Genomic DNA, 22,053 nt, shown 5'->3' with positions numbered 1-22,053 from the left:
AGCTGCAGGCAGGGGCTGACTCATCCTGGAGAGTGTACTCAGAGGGTACCTTAACCCGCTGTCTTTTCCAGCAAGGGAGGGTTTGCCATGGCCAAGTCTATGCTCACAGGAATTGTGGAGACAACTTTACACCTGGCCTGGCCTCCAGTCTTGCATGGTTCCTACTTCACAAGACAAATTCTGGAACCTGAAGGAAAAGGACACCTACTTGGCCCGTGGGACGACCTATGTTCCAATCAGTTTGGCTTCATTATCTACAGGAGAGATGGGTCATCCTACACGGGCTAAGAAAGTTGGAGTTTGCTCGGTGAGCAAATAGCTGACCCACCTTTTTGTCCTGGACTATAAAAGGGAGCAGGCCAGCAGGAGGCCAAGCCAATGAGAATCCCCTTCTTTGAAGAGTGTCCAAGACTGGGGCTGGTCATCCTGGGAGGAACAGCTTACCCCAGCCTAACATGTTTCTCCACAGTGGAGAAGATGACAACTGCCCTTGTTTCTCAAAGCTCACACAGAACAAGAGACCTTTTCTTTCATCCTCCCCTTTTCAGAAGCTCTGTGCTAGAAGTCAGAAAGGTGGACTCGGGTTCTGGGGAGTCTTCCTAGACAAATACTGAGTCCACCAGAGCCCCTTCCCTAGCCTATGCCCTACCTGCAGTTTGCATCTATCTCCCTTACAAGGCAAGGGCCCTCAGCTTTTTCTTCTCTGGCGATCTGGCGAGCTCCCAGCACCAGTCAGACTGGCTTTGCCTCTGTCCACGGTTCTTAATCCACCCGGGAACGAAAATGACTCATTAACATCTCCCAGGCACTCTCAGGGCACCTTGGCGTCTGATCCTTATTCTTTCCCCATTGGGGTAGCCTATCGGGCATGATCTCCTGTCTAAGTCAGAGGTGAAGTAACTTGCCCAAGGTCACACAGTGGGAACGTGGCAAAAAGACTTATCTTCTGCCTGGCAGTTTGGCAGGTGCTCAAATCTTTGTGTAAAGGGCGAGTATGATGTTTCTTCATCTTTCTGGCCTCTGGGAGCGTCTAAAAAGGGCTTGGGAGTGGAGGGGGGCTGTCCGTCTTTCCAAACGAACATTTCATCTCTCCAGTTCACTCTCACTTTCAAAGTTAGATTTAACTCTAATGTCTCTGTGTTCAAAATAGATAGATCATATCGATACCCCTTCCTCCGAGAGCAAAGAGTCTGGTGATGTTTCTTCTCCGAAGACCAATAAAAAAATAAAAAGATTTTCCCCCAAATAAACAGCTCCACTTCTTCCCAAAATGTGCAACCCCAACTCCTGCCCCGAGGCGCCCCAGCACACAGTCCGCAGACACTGCGCCGGTCGGCGGGGAGGGGAGGCCGCGCGGCAGGGAGCTGGTGGGCGCCAGGCGCGCTGCCAGTCTCAGCCCGGCCGCACCGCGGGGGCCGCCGCCCCTCGCCACGTGGTGGTGGCAACCGCGGGGTCCCGGGCGCTGGCCCAGCAGGAGAGACCCGGAGCAGCCGGGGAGGAGGAGGCGGAGGAGACGGCGGCGGCGGAGGAGGAGCGGGGCGGGCGAGCGGGAGGGAGGGGGCCGGGAGGGGAGGGGGTGGGGAGAGACCCGGCGGCGGCGGCAGGGCGCGGAGCGGCGCGCGGTGCCAGGGGGTGGGGGCGCCGGGGCCGGTCAGGGGAGGGAGCCGGCGGAGGGGTGCGCTGCGACTGCGAGCCGGAGCCCGCTGCAGCCGTGAGTGCGGGCCGGGGACCGGGGAGGGGGAGGGGCGCGGCGGGCCCGGGCGGCCTCGGGCGCGGGAGGCCGGGTCCCGGGCGCAGGTGGGCGGGCGCTTCGCCCGGGAGCAGAGTGAGGAAGGGTCCTGCGCCGCTGCCCGCAGCCTACGGCCGGCCGGACCGCCGCCTCTCAGTAGCCCGCCCGCGGCCCGGCCGCGGTGGGGGAGGGGGCTGAGCGGTCTCTGCCCCACCGAGGGGAGGGGCGACAATTTCTGTCCGCCGAGCCCGAGGGGGTTTAAAGAGCCGCTCTTAAAGGGACCGCCGGAGGGGCCTGGTCCGGACGGGCGCCCCCTCCCCAGTAGCCTGCGCGGGCGCTCCGCGCGCGGCCCCAGGATGCGGAGGAAGGCAGCTTGGGTCGCACGGCCGGGGTGTGTGGGGACACGGAGTCCTCGAGTGGGGGTGGCCCGAGGTCGTGGGCAGGGGTGGGGGCGGGGTGTGTAGTGAGCGCTGGCCGACGGAGTAGGGGGAGGGGGTGGCGTGGGCAAGAGAGGGTTAAAGGTGGGGCCAGCCCGACAAACACGCGCACACGCTCCTTACTCAGACCTGTCACACGAGTCTCTCCAGCACTTAGCGGAGGCTGGGGGAAGGGGCTGAGGCCTGCACTGTCAGAACTCGCGCCTTCTGGCCGAGCCCCCTCGCCGAAGCGCACACACGCTCCAGCGCGTGCACACACACCTCGGACATTCCCATAGTGCCTCACGTGACACTCGGCCCGAACGTGCCCACCCTACCCACACGCTCACGCACGCGTGCTCACACGCGCACACACAACCTCTGGTGGCTTCTGAACTCCGCGCTGACCCCGGTCCTCCGCCCCGCAAAAGCTCATTGACGGCGGCACACCTACACTCATTCACAGAGGCACACTATCCCCCGCATGCCAGCCACAGCCACACATTCATAAGCAGGGCCGGGAGAAGTACACACGCACCCCCTCGCTGCCTACTCGTTTTGGGAGCCCTGAGTCATTCCTGCCCCCTTCCCAGGGCTCCCCATTTCCCTGAGTGCAGGCACAATAGGGACAAGCAGGAGTCTCCCTTAATGGTCTCGGTTCCACTAGGCCCCCTTGCCCAGTTTGCTGCCTCTGACACTCAGCCAAGGACTTCCTGTAGGTCTGCGCCTGGACGGTTGCCACAGCCCCGGTGCACTTGGGGAGGCACTTCCTTTTCCTGAACTCTGGGATCCTGCGGGAGGAAGTTGGGCGGGGGCCGCAGAGGCCTGGCTGACTGGCGGGACTGGCAATCCTGAAGCGCTGGCTTTAGGAACAGGCGACAGAGGCCTGGGATGGGGATCTTGGTGGCTGTCGAGGTACTTGGGAAAAGGGGAGGTCTGGGGAGAAGACCAAGGCGAGTGGTCCAGGCAGGGTCTGGACTGTGCCAATGCTGGAACAGCAGCTCTCCCATCCACAGGTCTCACTGGGTTCCAGAAAGCGCCCTTCCCTGCTGATGATCCTTGGTCCTGTTTATCAGTTGTCCAGTGACTCCACTCATGAGGTGTGTCTGGTTCCATCTCCCTCCCCTATAAGCAGTCACTGGAGAAGATAGGGCAGAAACTTGAGACAGTTAGTTGTGAGATCTGTCTCCCACCTGGAGCTGTACAGCTACCTCAGGTTCCTCAGATCAGCAGGGGAGGGAACAAACACCAGGTGGTCCTTTTTACTCTTCCTGTTCTCTCAGGAGGCCCAGTGCGGGCTGAAGCCCTTACCATGGAGTCCATGTTTGAAGATGACATCAGCATCCTGACCCAAGAGGCCTTGGGGCCCAGTGAGGTGTGGCTGGATGGTCCTGGAGACCCGTCACTGGGAGGGGACATGTGTTCTGCTTCCCACTTTGCTCTCATCACAGCCTACGGAGATATCAAGGAGCGGCTAGGAGGTCTGGAGAGAGAGAATGCCACCCTCCGCCGTCGCCTCAAAGTCTACGAGATCAAGGTCAGGACCCAGATGTGAAGGAGAGTTGAGTAGTCGTGCTGCAAGGGTGGGAGGGTGCTGGAAGAGATCCCAAGGGTCCAAGGAGGTGGCCAGGACTGGAGGCTGGCTGGTCCCTGAAGAAGTGGCTGCCTTGGGTATGAGGAACTCTTTTCCTGTAGCCAATCTCAGGAGCAGAGGAGGAGCTCAGCTTTGGAGTGGTGGGTCCCACTGGAGAGGGTGTCTCTGAAGTATGTAGTGGGGTTCAGGAACAGAGTGGTCATGGGACCGGAAGCCAGGCTTCTCTGAGGACTGTCCTCCCACAGTATCCGCTGATCACTGATTTCGGAGATGAGCATGGCTTCCCTCTGTATGAAATCAAGGATGGCTCCCTCCTGGAGGTGGAGAAGGTCAGTCTGCAGCAACGGCTCAACCAGTTCCAACACGAGGTAAGCTCTTGCTTAGCTTCCCAGACAACCTGGCTTCCTTAGCTCCCTAAATCAGCTTCAGCTTTTCCTGTTTCTCCTGGGAATGGGGTTGGGGAGGTTTGGGGAGCCTCCCTGCTCTTTGTCAAGGATGGCACCCTGACCCTGGCACACCTTTCTGGGCCTACCCAGTTGCAGAAGAATAAGGAGCAGGAAGAACAGCTCGGGGAGATGATCCAGGCTTATGAGAAACTGTGTGTGGAGAAAAGCGACTTGGAGACGGAGCTGGGGGAGATGGTGAGGCCCAGAGACTGGGGGTCAGGTACCCAATGCGGTATGAGTCTATATGAGCATCCCTACCCTGTGAGTGTGTGTTGCCCTGTGTGTCTCACACACCCTGCTTGTGTGCACACTTCCTGTATCCATTCGTCCCTGTCTGTGAATGCCTGCTTTGCCGTGCGAATGAGACACTATCATCTGGGTTTTGGGGGCTGTGCGTGGGCTGTACAGTGCTAGGACGTGGTGTGTGTGTGTTTGGCTCTCACACTGCATCAACCATCCCTATCACACTCAGATGGTTCCCAGCACGGGTGTGATGAGAGTCGCCACATGGCCCTTTGTGTGTGGGCAGTTGGCAGCATCAGGAGACAAGGTCTCTGTCAGCTCCTCTCTGTGACCCTGGTCAAATTATTTAGCTTCCATCCCTCATCTGAAAAGCAGGGTAAATGGTAAACCATCTCATTAAACTGCTGTGAGGGCAATGGGACTTTTGTGTAAGATGGTTTTCCTTTTATAGTCAGGAACGTTTGCGAGGTTCTTGCTGCATGCCAGGCACTGTTCTTATATCCCTCTACGCACACCTACTCATTTTAGCTCTCACAACCATCAAAGAGGTAGGCGTGGTACTGCTATCCCCATTTTATACAGGAGGTAGACAAAGCCTAGAAGTGCTTAAGTCATATATGCAAATGCAACATACTTTCCTGAGGGGTTGGGGTGGCTGGACCCAGAGCCCAGTGTTTTCTTCGGAAACGTCCCTGTGTGATAGGACCCAGCGACAGTAGCCAGAAGCATCTGCATTGCAGGTGTTGGGAGAGGAGGCCTCGCACCTGTGGCCACTTGGAATGAGTGTGGGACACTCTGGAGAGTGATGATTACCCAGCCTAGGGGACTCTTGGGTTTGGGAGCCCATAGGGCTTTCTGGCCCTGTATAGCCCCTTGGACCTCTGTTTTTCTCTGCAGCGAGCCCTGGTAGAGACACACCTCCGGCAGATCTGTGGTTTGGAGAAACAGCTGCAGCAACAGCAAGGCCTCCGGGACGCAGCTTTCTCCAGCCTGAGCCCCCCAGCTGTCCCTGCCACAGCCTGTCCTGACCTGGACCTGCACTATCTGGCTCTGAGAGGGGGACCTGCCTTGGGTCATGGTGAGATCTCAATGACCCCTACCTTCCTGCTCTCTATGTCTCCAACTGTAACTCCCATTTCAGAGTGACTGGACGCCTCTGGCTTGCCTAAGGCCTTAATACAATATATTCCTTTTTGTTTGTTTCTTTTTTTGCTGTTTCTTTCCTTTCTTTTCTATTTGTTTGTTTGTTTGTTTGTTTGTTTGTTTTAAAGATAGGGTCTCACTACACAGCCCCATTTGGTCGGGTATTTACTGTATACGCTAGGCTATCCTTGAACTTGGAGACATACTCCTTATTCTGTCTCCCCAGTGCTGGGATTACAACCATGTAACACCACACCTGACTCATGTCTTCAGTATATTAAATTTATTCGTAATTATCCCATTCTCCTCTCCAACTGTTCCTCCACCCCAAGTACACTTTTTCACAAGTTCTCCCACTGACATCCCTTGGCCGCCTAGATCCTGCAATTCTTGGGTGTGCCAGCAGAGGGCGTCCCCACTCAGAGTCGTCCCCCTAGGCTGTGATTAGTAGAGGCCTCTGAGGATGCTTCTGACTGCTGGTTCTAATCTGAGACACCTTCCAGAGTTTATCCTTATTTCTTCCCCGGTTTCCACGATTGAATCTGCAACAAGCCCATCTTTATTTCCCTTGTAATAGTATCTGGTCCTTGGGTGTTTGTTTTTCTGGCTCCTCTCAGTACCTTGGGCTGAGTCCCTGTCCTACAGTTTCACTTTGTGTGGATCTGGGAGTCAGTGGGGGCAGCTAGAGCCTACCTGACATCACCTTGTCTCCTGACAGCAGGCTGGCCTGGCCCTACAAGTGTAAGTATGAGCGAGCTGGAGCGGAGGCGCCTAGAAGACGCCCTGGAGGCTGCGCAGGGGGAGGCTCGGGGAGCTCAGCTCCGGGAGGAGCAACTCCAGGCGGAATGTGAGCGGCTTCAGGGAGAGCTGAAGCAGCTTCAAGAGACCCGGGCGCAGGTGAAGGGGCTTTGGAGTTGCATGGGATAGCTGAGAAAGGGTCTGCGCAGAGGTGAGGCTGGCTCTGACCTCTTACTTTCCTCCTCAGGATCTGGCCTCCAACCAGTCAGAACGTGACATGGCTTGGGTAAAGAGAGTCGGCGATGATCAGTAAGTCATACCTAGCCCTTGCCCTTTCAACCCCTACACTAGGAGACGATCCCAGGTCTCCGTCGTTTGCTTTCCATCTGTCCACATGACTTCAGTGACCTGTTTTCCTAGGTCTTGGGGTGTGGTGCCTGGGTTGCTTACCGCTCTGCCCCTATTACAGGAAACAGGGAGGGGCTCTTGAAGTATTCTGGTTCTGGACCAGGCCCACCTCTTCTCAACACATGGGGTGGGAGATGTACTCAGTGGTATTACTGCTACTCTGTGTTCTCTATAATGAGTTTTCTATACTAGAAACACAACTTAGCGGGTCAGGTTACCCACTCTGATTGGTGAGGAGGGAGGGGGTCTCCCTCTTTTTGGATTTGATCTGCCTTGTCTATTTATTTAAAGGGAGGAGTCCTTGAGATGGGCAGAGAATAGCTGTGTCTGTGGGTAGCATGACAGTGGGGCCTTAGGAAAGTAAGCAGCAAGGGAGGGGACTCTCACGGCCACCCAGTGCTTGTCCTTACCCACTCTGAGAAACTGCTTAAACTTCCTTGTGCTTAGTTCCTCTTCGGGAGCTGAGGTACAGGCTTCATGTGTTCCTTACCAGAGAACACTGAGGCTCAGAGTGGAGGAGCTAACCTTTCCTCACCTAGCATAACCAGTTCCCAGGATCCCAAGGGCCCTCCCTTCCAACAGGCGTCCTCAGCATCCTTTCAGCTTCTGGTCAGCTGGGGTACCCCTCGCTTCCTCTCCCCAGCAGGGTGAGGGCCTGGGTGGAGCTGTAACTGCCGAAAGGGTGAGAACCTAGTTTGTGGGACTGATGGGGGAGACCCCTCCCTCAACTAAGCTTCTGTGGGGGTTGGGAGGGAGCTTGATGGAAAGTGTCCACCCTAGCTTATGGCTGGGGCTCTAGGATCACTAAAGCCATATGTTCCCTCCCGGAACACACACATACTGGCATAGTGTAGATCCTTGCTCAACCCAGAAGTTATGCCAAAGGCACCATAGGGGTCAGTGATTCCAACCCCTTCTTATAGTGAAAGTTACACACAAACATTTGTGCCTGCACACGCACCCCCGCTTAGTAGAACTCAATGGGCTGACATATAACCCAGTAGGCCTCGATCCTGGGAACTCTGTCTGGGTAAAAGCTTTGCCATCTTGACTTAGCCTTTGTCTTCTGGGCCCTGGGGTCCCCTCTGGGGCTCAGGAATCAGTCATATGTCAGATGTGAGAGGAGAGGGTGAAAGTAAAACTTGGGAGGAGGCAGAAAGGGAAGGATCCTCAGAGACCAGGGATGTGTGTCCAAGGGATGAGGGATGGATAACACCACCCCAGAGGTGTTTCCGAAGCTCTGTCAAACATATCGCTTGTTCTGGCCAAACCAGTCTATTCCCTTCCAACCCGAGGAAGCTGGCTGAGGCACTTCTCCTGTGGTGTGGTGGGCTTCTCCTAGACTTGTTTGTGGCTTCCTTTACCACAGACCCCCTGGATGATCATCAGCCTAGCAGGCCCCACCTGCTTACTTCTTCCCTTTAGCCTGTATGCTTTTGGACAGCCCAGCCTGCAGAATCAATCCTTAGAGGATGTCCTTACTTTCCTGGTAGCTTTATTTTCTTATAAACTTAGCCTTTTTGGTAATAGGTAATTCCCTGGGTTCCCTCCCATTCTTCCTCGTAAAGATAGCGCAGTCACCTCTTTCCTAAACATAGCTCAGCCATCTCTTTCCACCTTTTCCATTTACTTCTGCTGACTCCGTATCAAGTGGGAATTTTATTGATGGGCTTTCCTGGGAATGAAATACTGACACCAAATTACTTGGAGATGTGTCCAGCCTGCCTCTAGGTATAAATCTTCCTATCTTGAAAGGTACCTCCGGTCTCAGCTAGTTCACTGGGGCAGCCAAAGTGATCACAGCGGTCCTCCATTAAAACAGCTCCTTTCACCATCTTGCCTGTATGAACCCCATCCTGGTGCTGTCTGAGCTTAGGAGCAGGCCCTGGAAGTGGCAGTCCCTTGTTCTCAGCTTCTGACCCACAAACTAACCACCAGTGATTCCCAGCAAGCAGGCCTGATGCCAGGCTAGACAGGCTAGGCTGGCATCCTCCAGGTCTGACCTGTGGGTAAGAGGAAGGCATGTTCAGGAGGATGGAGAGAGGATGTTCAGGGAGGAAAGGATCCAGGAAGATCCCAGTCAAGGTGACATATGGGGAACACCCCTGGTCCCCTCCCTTCTGGGCCTGTGGATTCCTGGGTGTGGCTGTTGAAAGTCTGGCAAATGCTGGGGAACAGAGGCATTTTATAGACGGCTCTAAGATAGTGTCTCTGGAAGGCAGATGGGGTCTTTTGTTTGTGAGGGGTCCAGTGAAAAGATGAGGTTCACTTTGATCAGTGAGGGGAAAATCATGAATTACAAGCCCTTTCTTTCTTCCTAATGTGGGGGGCTCCGGTTGCAACCTGGGAGCTTTTCCGCCCACTCCTCCCACCCCCCCCTTCTCCACCCACAAGCCTCTGCGTGGGCTGTGGTTAGTGGTGGGGAAGTGTGAACTCAGAAAAGAGAGGATGGAAACTCTGCACAGAGGTCAAGGGCAGTGTGGGGTGGGTCAGGACGGAAGTTGGAGACCCTCATGTACCCTGAGCTTAGCCTCCTGCCCCCAGAAGCAGTAAGCCCAGGGCCTCCTCCTTCAGGCTTCTCACCCTCTCTACTTCCTTTCCTTTAAGTCTCCTTAGGCCTGATACCCAGTCACAAAGAACTAACCCCTTAGCACTTGAAGCCGCAGGGCACCCTGAGGGTGGGCAGGGGTTCTGGTCTGATGGACTGTGGGTTTAGAAGCCATTTCCACCCTGTGCACAGCTGCCAGCCGAGCCCAGAGCTGACAGCAGCTCTTGTCATCCTTCTCCCTGAGACATGCACACCTTATCACTTATCACTAAGTGGTTTTTGTTGTTCTTCGTCTGAGTTTTGGCTTGGTATTTGTTTTTTAAAGACAGAGGTTCATGTAGTTTTGAACTTGCTACATAGCTGAGGATACTTTTAAATCCTTGTTCCCCTGGCTCTACCTCCCAAGTTCAAACATTACAGAGTGTGCTACCAAGTCGGCTATTTATTTAGAGACAGGGTCATACTGTGTATCTCTGGCAGTACTGGAACTCACTGTGTAGACTAGGCTGGACTGGAACTCACAGAGATGTGGCTGCCTATGCTGGGATTAAAGGCCTGTGCCACTATACCCAGCACTTTTGTCTTCTTTTGAGATGGCATGTCACTATGTAGCCTTGTCTGGCCTTTAACTTATGGTGGTCCTCCTGCCTCTTCTTCCCAAGTACTTGGATTATAGGCATGGGCTACTTCATCAATTATACTAAATCTTAATTCAGTACCTTAAAGGCCAAAGCCCTACCATGGGCTTTCTCGTCCACACCTGCCTGTCTAGACTGGACCCAAGGTGGGGTTCTATCCCTACAAAGTTTCATCTTACTCTCATAAACATGAGGCACTAAGAAGTTGAAGGACCAGGGACGGGCAGTCCAGGCAGGCCCCAGCAAGTAGAGTGACCAGGTTCACTGTTTGTCTGCTCAGGTGGTTCTGCAGGTAGGAGGGCTTTTATAAGAGGATGACCATGTGATTTGTTGACCAAATTGCATCACTTTTGAAAGTGAAAGGGGACATTGTTAATTATGCAACTAGTGTGAGCAGGAACAGGCCTGGGCAAACCAAGAACCCTGGTTCCTGCCACACTGTGAGCTGCCTAGCCCCACTGCACCTAGGGAAGCTTCTGGACACAGAACCATCTGGCTCTGCCTGGTAGAGGCTGCCATGAGGAGCTCGGGTCTGGGGACCACAAGTCGTAGCTGGTCGAGGAGCATGAGGGCTCAAGGCTCTGGAAAGGAAGTGGTGGAGCACTGGCTTGTTGCAAAGTGACTTCCTCCTCCGCCAGCCCGCAACCTCAAGTCCGCTCCACGGCCTGGTGCCTGTGGTCCCCTCCCTGAGGGTCTGGCAGGCGGGAAGACTGATGCTGGGCGTGCCTGTGGGTGGGTGGAAAGTTTGGCCCCTAAATTCCCCTGCTGGGCGGGGTGGCTGGGGCAGTGAGGGGCAGCCATGGGTAAAGATGGAAGGGTTGGGAGGGCTGGGAATGCTGCTTGTCTCCCAGGTCTGTATCCAGGGATGGTTCTGACCAAAGGGCAGCCTTTTCTCTTGCATCTTTCTCTTCACATACCTGATTCTGCACTGTGCCTGACTTCACTCCATCTCTTATCCTGACCCTCAGCTGTGTTCATAACAATGGCCACAGAAAAACTGCCAGAATCTACCCATATCTTGCTGAACTCTCACCCTGTCTTTCATCCATCCTTTAAGCCAGTCTCATGACTTGGCTGAGTTCTGGCCCTACTGAATCCTCCCAGCACTGACACAGGGAGCCTGTGTTACTCAGAAGCTGCTCCGGCTGGTGCCAAGAGCAAGTGTTCAAGTCACTGCTCTGCGGCCACCAGGATCTCCCCTTCCTTGTGCGCCTGGCAGCCTTCTTCACTCTTCTTCTTCTTTCTCGCTTTATTTCTCCAATATAAATTGGGGCTTCTGTGAGATTTGGGAGCTGTATGGGTAATGTTTATAGCCTGGACTTTGGAATCTGGGAGGCTGGTGTTTCTGTTCAAGCTGAGTGACTTTACCTCTGTGTACCTCTGTTCTTACCTGTGAAGTACATTGGCTTAGAGTAGTTATGAAGACAAATGAAGTTCCCAGCACCGGGTTGGGCTCATGACCCAGTGTAGCATGTGCTGCTGCTCACATGACCTGCCCTCCCTCACTCCATGATGGTGAAAAGCCTCTCAGGTATGGGCAGGAAGTCAGGAAGCGGGGTGTGTATTTAGACACACGTGTGGGGCTCTGGTTTGTGTTGTCAAGTTGAGATTTCTTTTTTTCCACTGAATTGGCGGTGTTTTTAGTGAGTCATTCTGGTACAGAGCCTGTTCAGCCATTGGCATGTAAGGAGAGAGATGCTAGAGAAAGGGCATGTCCCATAGGACTGTGGGGTGTCAGGAGGAGGCCAGAGCGCCTCAGTCTGTCCAGGGTCTCAAAAGTTTTTGTGAGGGTGACCTGGGGTTCTAAGAGGATTGTGTCAGCTTGCTTGGGGCCCCAGTGTCATCTTGGAGAGGGCCTAGGCACTCTGGGCTAGGAGCTTCTTCAGTTTCTTGTAGCTCCATTTTTTTTTTTTCCCCATTCCAAGGAGAGTGTCAGGCACTGGGCTGTGGAAACTAGGGTGGCTCCTGACAAGGGAGCCAGCAGGGAGCAAGGGGCCTGGGGAACTGAATGTGACAGGTGAGATCTCCCAGGCAGGGTGTGAAGGAGACGACCTGTATCTGTCACCTGAGATGCAGCAAGGGAAGGTGGATGAGGATAGCAACTGTACTTTGTGGGCAGACATGACACTCCACAACTGTGCTGTCCTGAGCTCCCCCTGGCTCCCCCTGCGGTGTGTGTAGCATGATCCTGTTCCCCAGAAGCCGCAGTCTGACTAGGAACAGACAGCTCCTGCCCTCCGATTGCTTTCAGTCTAAAATATGACATTTTCTGGGAGGAGTTCCCAGTTTGGTGTGATACACACCTGGATTTCCCGGTCTAATGAGCAGACATCATTCCTTCCCAGACTTGTGAGATGAAGGCGGTGGAACAGAAGATGCATCTCACAAACATGGGCCTGAGATATGGAGGGATGGTGGCCATGGAGCCTGAGACTGGGTTCCCTAGATAATGCATAGGGAGGCCTTGTTTTCCCTAAGACGTGGACTTAGCTCCCCAACTCTTTACTGTAATTGGATTAAAAGCAGTTTCACACTATGTCCCCAGTCCACTGTGCGCACCAGCCCCAGCACAGTCTCAGCTGCCTAAGCCAGAACCTGATCTGTGGCCCAGGCTGTCAGTCCTACTCTTTAGCTGCCTCCTGAGCTCAGGGAACTTGTCACCAGGGGCCTGTGATAGTATGTGTGCTGTGTAAATTCAGTATTGCTTTCTTAGGACTCGGACTTTGTGCAAAGATTAGAAAAATATTCACACATGCCTGTATGAGCTATGGTTCACCCCCAAATGGGATTCAGTTCAGGGACCCCTTGGAATCTCTCTATTCTACATCCTTGCCCTAGGCAGGGAGCTTCATTGTGGGATTTCTGCAGAGGGAGGCTCCCTAGAAGAGGTAGCTATTAAGGAAGATCTTAAAGGCACAGGGGATTCCTGCAGCTGGGATAGCTGTGAACTGTGTGTGGCAGAGCAAGTTCTTCTCTACAGCCGGGGCAGAACCACATCCCTTCTCTTCTTCACCCCTTGCCCTCTAACCTCAGGGTGAACTTGGCGCTGGCCTACACAGAACTGACAGAGGAGCTGGGTCGGCTTAGGGAGTTGAGTTCCCTGCAGGGGAGGATCTTGAGGACTTTGCTGCAGGAACAGGCCCGTAACGCAGGTGAGACTGCCTGAGCCCTGCAGGTCCCTGGGAACAGGGGGTGCTGCGCCCAGGAGTCATCTTCCATTCCCTGGGTGGGCATTGCTCTCCTAAGCTCCTGGCTTGCCTCTCCACCCAGTATGTCCTGCTTTGTCTTTCCCAGGCCAAAGGCACTCACCACTATCACAACGTCACTCCCCGGCCCCTGCGTGCCCCTCACCCTCCCCGCCTGCCCGACCGCCGCCCTGTGCCCCATGCCAGTCCCCTGCTGCACAGCGCCGCTCGCCCGTGCCCCCGTGCCCTTCGCCCCAGCAGCGCCGCTCGCCCGCCTCGCCATCCTGCCCGTCGCCGGTCCCACAGCGCCGATCGCCCGTGCCGCCGTCGTGCCAGTCGCCCAGTCCGCAGCGCCGCTCGCCTGTGCCACCCAGCTGCCCGGCCCCGCAGCCCCGGCCGCCTCCACCACCGGGGGAGAGGACGCTGGCCGAGCGTGCCTATGCCAAGCCGCCCAGCCACCACGCCAAGGCCGGCTTCCAGGGCCGCCGCAGCTACTCGGAGCTGGCGGAGGGGGCGGCCTACGCTGGTGCCTCCCCCGCCTGGCTGCAGGCCGAGGCTGCCACGCTCCCTAAGCCCCGCGCCTATGGCGGAGAGCTCTACGGCCCTGGCAGGCCGCTCAGCCCGCGCCGAGCCTTCGAGGGCATCCGCCTGCGTTTTGAGAAGCAGCCATCGGAGGAAGAGGAGTGGGCCATGCCCGCCAGCCCGCCCAGTCCCGAAGCGGGTACCATCCGCTGCGCCTCATTCTGTGCGGGCTTCCCCATCCCAGAGTCGCCTGCGGCCACCGCCTATGCCCACGCTGAGCACGCACAGTCCTGGCCATCCATCAATGTGAGTAGTGCATTGCTTCTGGGGTCGCACTTTATTGCTTATCTTCACACAGGGTAGGCAGGGACAACCCTGCAAACACATCCTGGCTTTCCCTCCCTCCTTTCCTGGTTGGTAGAAATAAGTCCCCACCCCCACCTGCACTATTAAAAGTATGGTCCTCAGAGTGACAATCCTGACTTTGATTCCGACTCTACTGCACAGGTCTGAAGGACCCCCTTCAAGTTCTCTCCCTTGTCTTGTCTGTGTAAAGAGGAGGAGAACGATGCTATCGTCTTAGCAGGGTTTTAGGAGGAAGCAATGGTCCTAAAGTAGTCCTCAGGATGTGTGGCTCAAGCACACTATTGTTGAGCAAAGCATGATATTCTAAAAGGGACAGGCCTACCTATTCAGTTCCCCCACAAGCCCCAGAGCCTGGGCTCGTTTCTGTCTGTCCCGCATGATAACCCATTTCAGGGCTTCAGCCTCTCACTAACTTAGTGAGTTTCCTGAGGGTCACAGCCACCCCTCGCACTCGGAAGGACTACAGTCTGTTCCAAAGCTAGACAGAATTATGTTGGGGTTGTAGGTGGTTTAAGTTGACTGTGTCTGTCACTCTGGAAGCGCGTCTCGGTCTTGGCTCCCCTCATTACTGATGTGCCTTAGCTAACTGAACAGTGACTCCTACATGCCCTCTGAGTCCTATGGGCAGAGTGGTCAGCGTGGAGCTGGTGACTGGAGTGGATGTTAAGGATGGTGTTAGAGAAAGGATACCCAGACTCCTCCATGCTGAGGCCCTCCCTGATAGGTCCTAGGAAAGAGCAGGCTGGGATGTTAGATGGGCTCTTAAGTGCCTTTGTTTTCTTCCCGCAGCTACTGATGGAGACGGTGGGCTCTGATATCCGCAGCTGCCCCCTCTGCCAGCTGGGTTTCCCTGTTGGGTACCCAGATGATGCCCTCATCAAACACATTGACTCCCACCTGGAGAACAGCAAGATCTAGGGCACCTCTTCCACAACTGGCTGTTTCTCTGTTCTCTCTCTCATCACCCCCCCAAACACTCACTTTGAATGCTGCATGAATCTCGTGGGGGGCCCCTGCCCCTTGCGGTCCCCAGATACCTCCACTAGCTACCGAGTCAATGTGTGTGCCGTCTTCCCTGGTCCAGGCACCACTCAGCTCTGGCTCTTTCCTGGAGGTCGGCCAAGGCTCTTCCCATCTTCCTGGTTTCCACTGGGGAGTGGGGATCTGGTCTGGGATGAGGAGGACATATCCTCCACCTCTCTCTGCCTTTCTGCTCTTCAACAGGGTTGTCTCCAAGAGAGAGTCTAGTGCTCTGGGGAGGGAGAGGAGGAGGTGTCAAGCTCTGGGAGCCCCTTCCCAAATGTCTGTCTTTCCTGGGCTGTGTTCTTCCAGGAAAGACCTCTTGATAGGGTCTCAGAGCCTGCCCTGCACACCGATGCTAGCCCTTCTGTCTCATGACCAACCAGCTTCAGGCTCGTGGCACTGGGGAAAGAGGCATCTTATTTTTTGTTAGTCACTGCAGGCCAGCTCTGTTCTCCCCCTCTGCCCACTCTGGGAACCCGGGAAGGTGGCAGAGGAGTGAGAGGACCCTGCAGGCCTTGGATGATCCAGCCCAAAAGGGCTGCCTTGAGGCTGGGACTCCTGGGTCATTACCCGCAGTCCTGTGGACTGTTGGCCAGTCTCACAGGCCTGGGCCCTTCAGAAGCCCCTGGCACTAAGGTGCAGATCACCAAGGCAGATGCCTCTGCTCCTGCCCCCTACTGCAGCTCCTGACACCACAGGTTCCCCAGAGCCCAAGTGTGACTCAGCCTGTGTTTGCTGGGTGGGTGTCACCAGCCCCTCCCTCCCAGGTCAAAACCTGAGATTGGGACCTGGGTGCTGTGGAGATCAATTTCAAAAGAGCTAACCCCCTTCCCACCCCCTCCCCCATATTCCCTCTGTGAAATCTACCTCAGAGTCGTCCCCTTAGAAAGACAGGGGAGTGGGAGGCTGGGGCCCCAGGCTGAGGTGGGAGCCTCCTGAAGGAGTCTGCTGCCCACTATGAATCCACCCCTCACTTTGAGCCTCCCTGGGGCCTTGGCCAGCCGATGGCAGTGAAAACCACTGTTCATCGAATGTGCCATTTTGATCCACATCTTCCAGGCCCTCTCCCCACACCCCTCCTTCCTCTGTGCAGGGGGTGAGGGGTATGTCAGCAGGGAAGGGGCCAAGGACTCCAGAGACATGTCATTGTACCCTGAGTGTTCCCCAGGGAGGGGACATGGGGAAGGGGGCCTGTAGAGGAAAGAGAGGGCCAAGTGCTCTCTGAACAAGTTGAAAGTCCAAATAAAACTTACCTGTTCCATCTGCGCTCAGACTGTGCTTCCATGGGTGGGAGGGGCCTTGACCCTCACTTGGAAGGTCTTGGAAACAGCAGCCACTGGGGAGCTCACACTCTGTTGATCATTCTGTCTTCATTGAGAACAGGTTTGAAGCAACCGCCCATCCCTAATCAGGTGCAGGGGCTCTTGAATTTTCTCCCTCAGCATGTCTAGCCAGCAGAAGTTCTAGAGCTCTGGGTCATCTTAATGGATCAGTAGGTAGCCATCATTTTTCTCAGATAACTTCTGAATGGCAGGAGCCGGGCTGGAACAGCACAGAAGAACCTGTGCCCCAGGTCCTCATGAGATTACTAGGACAGGACAGGCTTTAGGCTCAACTGCTACCTCTAACACCCCAAACCGGGAGGTCAGAGCTGGGTCACGAACTCATGACTTTTGCCCTAGCCTTGGCTGTACCCTCTGTGTGGAATAAAAGAGTCTGAGTTATTTATGAATTATTTATTCATTGACTCTAGCATTTCCACATGACTTTTTTTTTTTTCCCAAAATGGTCACTTCAAACTAGAAAAGGGGACTAGGGGAGGGCTGTGGGTGTGGCTTAGTAGTAGGGCTTTTGCCCAGCATGTACAGAAGCCTTGGGTTGAATCTCTGGAACTGGGAAGACAAAACTGAATATGGAGAAAAATCTATGTTCATCAGTGACGTAAGGTTCAGCTCTAGAACATGACAGCTGTCCCTCCATGTCAGGAAAGGTAGAGCAGCTTGCAGATGTGGCTCACAGCCCTGAGAAAGGAGATTCTTGAACACCCTCCCTGTGGTCATGTGACACAGAGACTTAGGGATGGTCCAGGAACACAGAAGGCAGGGGAAGTCCTGGGCCTTGAAACAGGTTCTGGGTGGTTAGAGGTTGAGAACGATCCCGCACATGGGCACAGGCAGACCAGGTGTCCTGAACGTAGTTCCTGGGTGTGGCTGAAGTGGGAGTGAGCCCAAGTGTCCTGCCTGGACATTCCCTGTCATCAGGGTAAAGAGAGTGTGGGGACATTGAATGCAGACTCTGGCAGCTTGTCTCTATGATTTCTAGGGACTCAGGAAAGGCTCAGGTACAGGGCAGAATGTTGCTGGGGGCTGGAAGAGAAGGCAGAGGAGGGAAAAGGCAGAGTGCCTCCGTCTAGGTCCCTTCCATAACCACAGACTTCCATCTGACACTCCTGAAAGGAAGGGGCTGGGAGCAAGGGAGGTGGGGAACCTGTGACCCTCATCCCTCCCACCTGTCAAGCAGGATCGTGATCACAAAGGACATTTGCTATGGATTGTTCTCCGGAGCCCAGAGGGCAGCAGGAGGGGGCTGAGAGTTGCAGGGTTCAGGGACCAGGAGGTTGACATTTCTAGGCTCCTAGAAACAAGGTAGAGGGTTGGAACAACTTTCCCTTGGATAGAGCAGAGACCCTTGAGAGGCTAGAAGCGATTCCTGTGGACCCAGTTGCTCTCCCCAGCACAGGCCCAAAGGCCACATGGTGAGGGTGAAGACTTAGCAGAGACAAAGCAATTCAGAGCATCTCTGTCCAACAGCCTCTCCAGTTCTGGCCCCATCCCCCAGATTTCCCCATCTGGAGGTCTCAGGTCATGCAGACTCTTGCCTCTGTCCTAGGTCCACATGTAGGCTGTGTCAAGTGATCCTCTCTGCACGGGAGGGTGATAGCAATGTGTGGCCTCTGCTGAGAAAAAGCTGATTGGTAATAAAGGGAGGGGTGTGTAGGTGAGCAGGCCATGTTAATGAGAAACACCTCACCCAGCTGATGGAGACAGGGGGCGGAGTTCTTAGCCCCTGACATCTTTATAAGGCAGGGGACCAGGACCTCTCTCTTTCAGCAAGAATGACAGTCGTGGATATTAAGAGCAAAGAGAGGGCAAAGGGCAAATGGGAGAAGTGGAACAAGGTGACTGGCCAGGGACAGAGAGTAGGGAGACGTGAAACCTCCCAATCACGCCTTTCTTTCCTACCCTTCCTCCACTTCCACTCCTGTGACTTGTGAGATTTTCAGTGCTCCAGAGAGCTGCTCCTGGCTACCCATGAATTCCCCTGAGATCTAACTCCATCTTCCGGGTGAGTTCTAAGCCAGTTCTGAGTGTTAGAAAGCCACTGGCCCTGCCCAGAAGCAGCCTGAGAGGGCACACACTGTAGTCTGTCACCAGGACACAACTCTTCGTTTATGACCCCGAGGCCCCGTGGGACTGAAGTCAGGAAGGGCAGTTGCAGTGGAGGACGTGGCTGTCCACCCTGTGCCTACCCTGTCTCTGCAGATGCAACCTCAACCTACAGCTCCGGCTCACTCTGTCGTTTTGACCAAGGGCAGACTCACAAGGTGCTCTTCATAGATGTTCCAGACTGCTGTGTGAATGTGGGCACGGGGAAGGCAGGGAGGAGCTGGGGACAGGATGGGTGTCACCAGCACCTCCAGTGCCTCCTCATTTGCATTGCCACCGACACCCTTCTTGACCAAGAAAATGGAGCCAGAAATAACAGGGAGGGGGAGTGGGTCCCTCGGGGGATGACTGAGGGGGCTCTTACCCTTCCTTCAACTCTCCCACGGTGCAGAGGACAGAAGGTCAGCTGCGCATCTGGCCTGGGAGAGAGGTGTACCCACTGTTCACCCACCCTCAGACTTAGCAGACTCTGATGCCCTCAGCCCCACACTCCCTAGCACTATCCCATTCCTGAGGCCACTCCACATCCCTACCCAGTGAGCCTTCTGAACCCTGTCTCTGAAATCCCTCTTGCTATTGTGAAGACCCTGTAGCTGGGAAGTGGCTCCTGTCCATGTTCCCCAGTTTGTAGCCTGCTTCCTTCATCAGACTGAATCTTTCCCAGATCCTGAGCCTGAACCTCTTCTCTGTCTATGAGCAAAGCAAGAGACCATTCTGCACAGGAAACAGTGCGGCCAATATCAGCAGGACATATGGTTAGAGTCTATGGCAGGAGATAGAGAAATCGGAGGCCAGTGTGAAGTCTTATCCCTAGGACAGTGTAGTACCCACACAGAAGAACCTTTCCTCCTGGGGCTCCCAGTTCAGATGGAGGCCATCTTTGTTTAAATAAGGTCTCCATGTGGAGCCATAGAGGGAAGGATCAGGACCACTCCTGTCAGCCTTACTCACAGTAGGAGGAATTCTACTATCGAGCTGTCTTCTCAGCCAGCCATTTCCTTGTCCTAAAGTCTGTGGCTTAAACCTTTACCAACACAATCGACATTCAAATTGTCTACATTGTTGACTTTTGCTGCCCCCAAAAGCAGCTACAGCAGAGAGTGGGAACACAGGAGACAGTGGGTGTGGAGGGTGGGCCACAGTCAGTAGGCTCTCTTCCTAGCAAGGGGTCGTAGGACTCTGGACCAGTGAAGAGGTGAGGGAGGAGGGCACAGGCAGAGCAGAAGGGCCAGGCAGGGAAACGAGGTCGCGAGAGACAGCAGGGAGAGCTGTGAACGCACTGTGGGGAGTGAACAGTGAACTGAGAACTCCCTTACACTCTCCCCACAAGAGATGCTATTTTGGGGGGAGAGAATATATGCAGTGCAGGGCAGTGGGGGAGGCTGCCAGCTTCCCCAGGGGTCAGCCAACTGCGGCTTCTAGTCTCCCAACCATCTTTCTTGAGATGGGAAGAAATGGGCCAAGAGGTTTGTAACTAGCCTTTGACCACCTCCTTGAAGGTCCCTGTGGGTACTGGGGAACAGAGAATGGATTCCCTAATGTCTTCCTTAGGCCCTCTAGAGCCCTATCCCTCTCAGCAACAGAGGCCTTGAGGGGGTGTTCAGGGAGGCTGCTGTCTAGAAGCCATAGCCCTCCCTAGGGAAGCCAATCTTGGTCCCAGGTCTCTAGGGATCTAGTTGGAGTGTGCTATGAAGAAATGAAGCCGCTGCTTGGCACAAAGGGGAAATTCTTGCACCCAGTTGAGCTCTCAGGGGCCCTGACTCATTTTGGGATGAAGGCTCTAATGCCCTGTGGGTTTCTGTGGTGGCTTGGGGCAAAGGGAGGAAAAAGCAAGTAGAGTGTGGCTGGAGAGTTTTGTTTTCATTTTTTGAGTTTGGTTGTTTATCTCCTCAAAGGCATAGATTCACCTGAAGAAGGTTGGCTGGGGTGTTGAGAGAGCCCATCTCCCAACTCAGGACCAGTTGCAATGGAAGGAACTCTGGGCTAGACTCTAGGAAGAACAAGCGAGCACACACAGCAGCCAGGATGCTAGCCCTCACACTGGATGGCACAGTGGCTTGTTTTCTCTTCTAAGGCTGGCCTGGCACCTGCACATGGGGCACAGAGGGAACACAGTAGGTAGCAGAGTCTGAAGGCTCTAGACAGGAGGGATGGATCATGGTGAGTCCAGCACAGGGATGTCCCCAAGCCCTACCACAAGGAAGACCCTTTAGTTAGAAGGCCATAGGACTAGAAGGTCTCCTGTCATCGCAGGCCTTTCCTCTTCTGGTGGCCCCGGGTGAAGAGACAGTGGCTCGTCGGTGCGTTGGGGCAAGAGATCTGCAGGGCTATTTGGCAGCCGGATGAGGGTCTAAAGGCAGGAATGGATGATGGAGTCATGTTCTCCAGGAAAAGAACTGAGGAGCTCAATTTGCCAAGACTCCTGCTTTAAGCCCATTGAGGGAGAAGCACCCCCCTCTTCCTGGAGCTCTTGACCTGTGGGTGTGACAGAAGCTGATCTCTCCTTCCCCCACAGATAGCAAAAGCAACTGAGGATGAGGGGTGAGGGGGAGGATGAGGAGATGGTGTGAAGGAGATAACTCTCCCCAGCATGGGTGAGGGGCAAGAGAGAGGCTAGTGCCCCCTGAACTGGTCTTTGTCATGTGTCCTGTGCAAGGCTCCGTTTCATATTCAGAGCACCAGCATCCTTTGCCTGCCTCAGTACCCCACTGCCTCCCAGATTCAGAGACCCCAGTGCGTGCAGCCTCCCAGGAGTTCTTTGTACTCTGTGTGTGTGTGTGTGTGTGTGTGTGTGTATGTGTGTGTGTGTCCTTGTTCCTCATGATGAACACAATTAGGTCTTCTCCCTTTGATGTCCAGTTAGATGCTGTAGACTCGTCTTGTCAGACTTCAGCTGGGAGTACCCTGAAAAGAGCCAGTTACATACCACACATACACACACACACACATTCACACATGCACCCATGCACACACACACATTCACACATGCACGCATGAGTGCATACATGCACTCACACTCCTTGCAGGACACCCACATGCAAGACACACTTCCTCTGGTACGTGTGGTATGCACACAGACCCAACTGGATCCGGGGGCCACATGGATAGGCCTCAAGTATCACGGGAGCACCGGAAAGAGTGCACACTGACACATTTGAGGCACACTTGGGTTTGAGGCCGACCCCAGCATCCAATGGTGTGCCGATAAACATTTGATAATCGGCTCTTCATTTAACCGCTGACTCAGACGGTGGGAAGAGTCAGACATCTGTGTGCTTGCTGTGTGAGAGCCAGCTGCAGCCACCACGCCAGTGTCCTTAATAGAAGTCACATGACTAGGGGAGCTGGGAGCCCCTGAGAATGCTGAACCTGGGCAGTAGTGGTTCCTCAGGCCAGCTTTTCCTGGGAGTTGGGGTTACCCCCTTCCCATTTATCTTCTACTCCTATGAACCTCACTCTCCTACTAGTTTTCTTCTCCCCCTGCACCCCTTGGGCCATGGGGGGTAACTGATACTCACAGGTGTCTCTTTTACCTTGGCCGAGGTCACCAGTGACCCCAGGATGGCTTCTGGGAGAAAGCCACTTGGGTACTGTTTGTTGCTAAAATC

General features: G+C 54.8%; 1 protein-coding gene across 4 annotated transcripts; it reads left to right on the top strand.

Annotated features, from left to right (window-relative positions):
* The first annotated feature begins 1,649 nt into the window (after positions 1-1,649).
* TBKBP1 (TBK1 binding protein 1) lies at positions 1,650-16,201 on the top strand. 4 transcript variants are annotated; one of them, XM_080922681.1, is made up of 11 exons: positions 1,650-1,711; positions 3,162-3,245; positions 3,429-3,682; positions 3,985-4,107; positions 4,276-4,380; positions 5,326-5,506; positions 6,290-6,468; positions 6,557-6,618; positions 12,937-13,055; positions 13,198-13,916; positions 14,766-16,201. In XM_080922681.1, the coding sequence occupies exons 3-11, from the start codon at positions 3,458-3,460 to the stop codon at positions 14,892-14,894; spliced, it is 1,842 nt and encodes a 613-aa protein (XP_080778807.1). In that variant the 5' UTR covers positions 1,650-1,711; positions 3,162-3,245; positions 3,429-3,457; the 3' UTR covers positions 14,895-16,201. The 4 variants fall into 4 exon arrangements, with proteins under 4 accessions (XP_080778807.1, XP_080778808.1, XP_080778809.1 ...); XM_080922682.1 differs by lacking the exon at positions 1,650-1,711 and adding an exon at positions 2,012-2,120; XM_080922680.1 differs by lacking the exon at positions 1,650-1,711 and adding an exon at positions 2,963-3,060.
* Positions 16,202-22,053: the final 5,852 nt, after the last annotated feature.

The sequence above is a fragment of the Micromys minutus genome (assembly GCF_963924665.1).
Source record: "Micromys minutus genome assembly, chromosome: 10".
Taxonomy (NCBI): domain Eukaryota; kingdom Metazoa; phylum Chordata; class Mammalia; order Rodentia; family Muridae; genus Micromys; species Micromys minutus.
This window is presented reverse-complemented; position numbering and strand designations above follow the sequence as displayed.

Excerpts from the sequence above, each read along its gene's own strand:
- TBKBP1 (XM_080922681.1), top strand. The coding sequence starts at position 3,458 with ATGGAGTCCATGTTTGAAGATGACATCAGCATCCTGACCCAAGAGGCC. Across the intron at positions 3,683-3,984 it reads TCAAAGTCTACGAGATCAAG|TATCCGCTGATCACTGATTT; the intron begins GTCAGGACCCAG and ends GTCCTCCCACAG. Across the intron at positions 6,469-6,556 it reads TTCAAGAGACCCGGGCGCAG|GATCTGGCCTCCAACCAGTC; the intron begins GTGAAGGGGCTT and ends TTTCCTCCTCAG.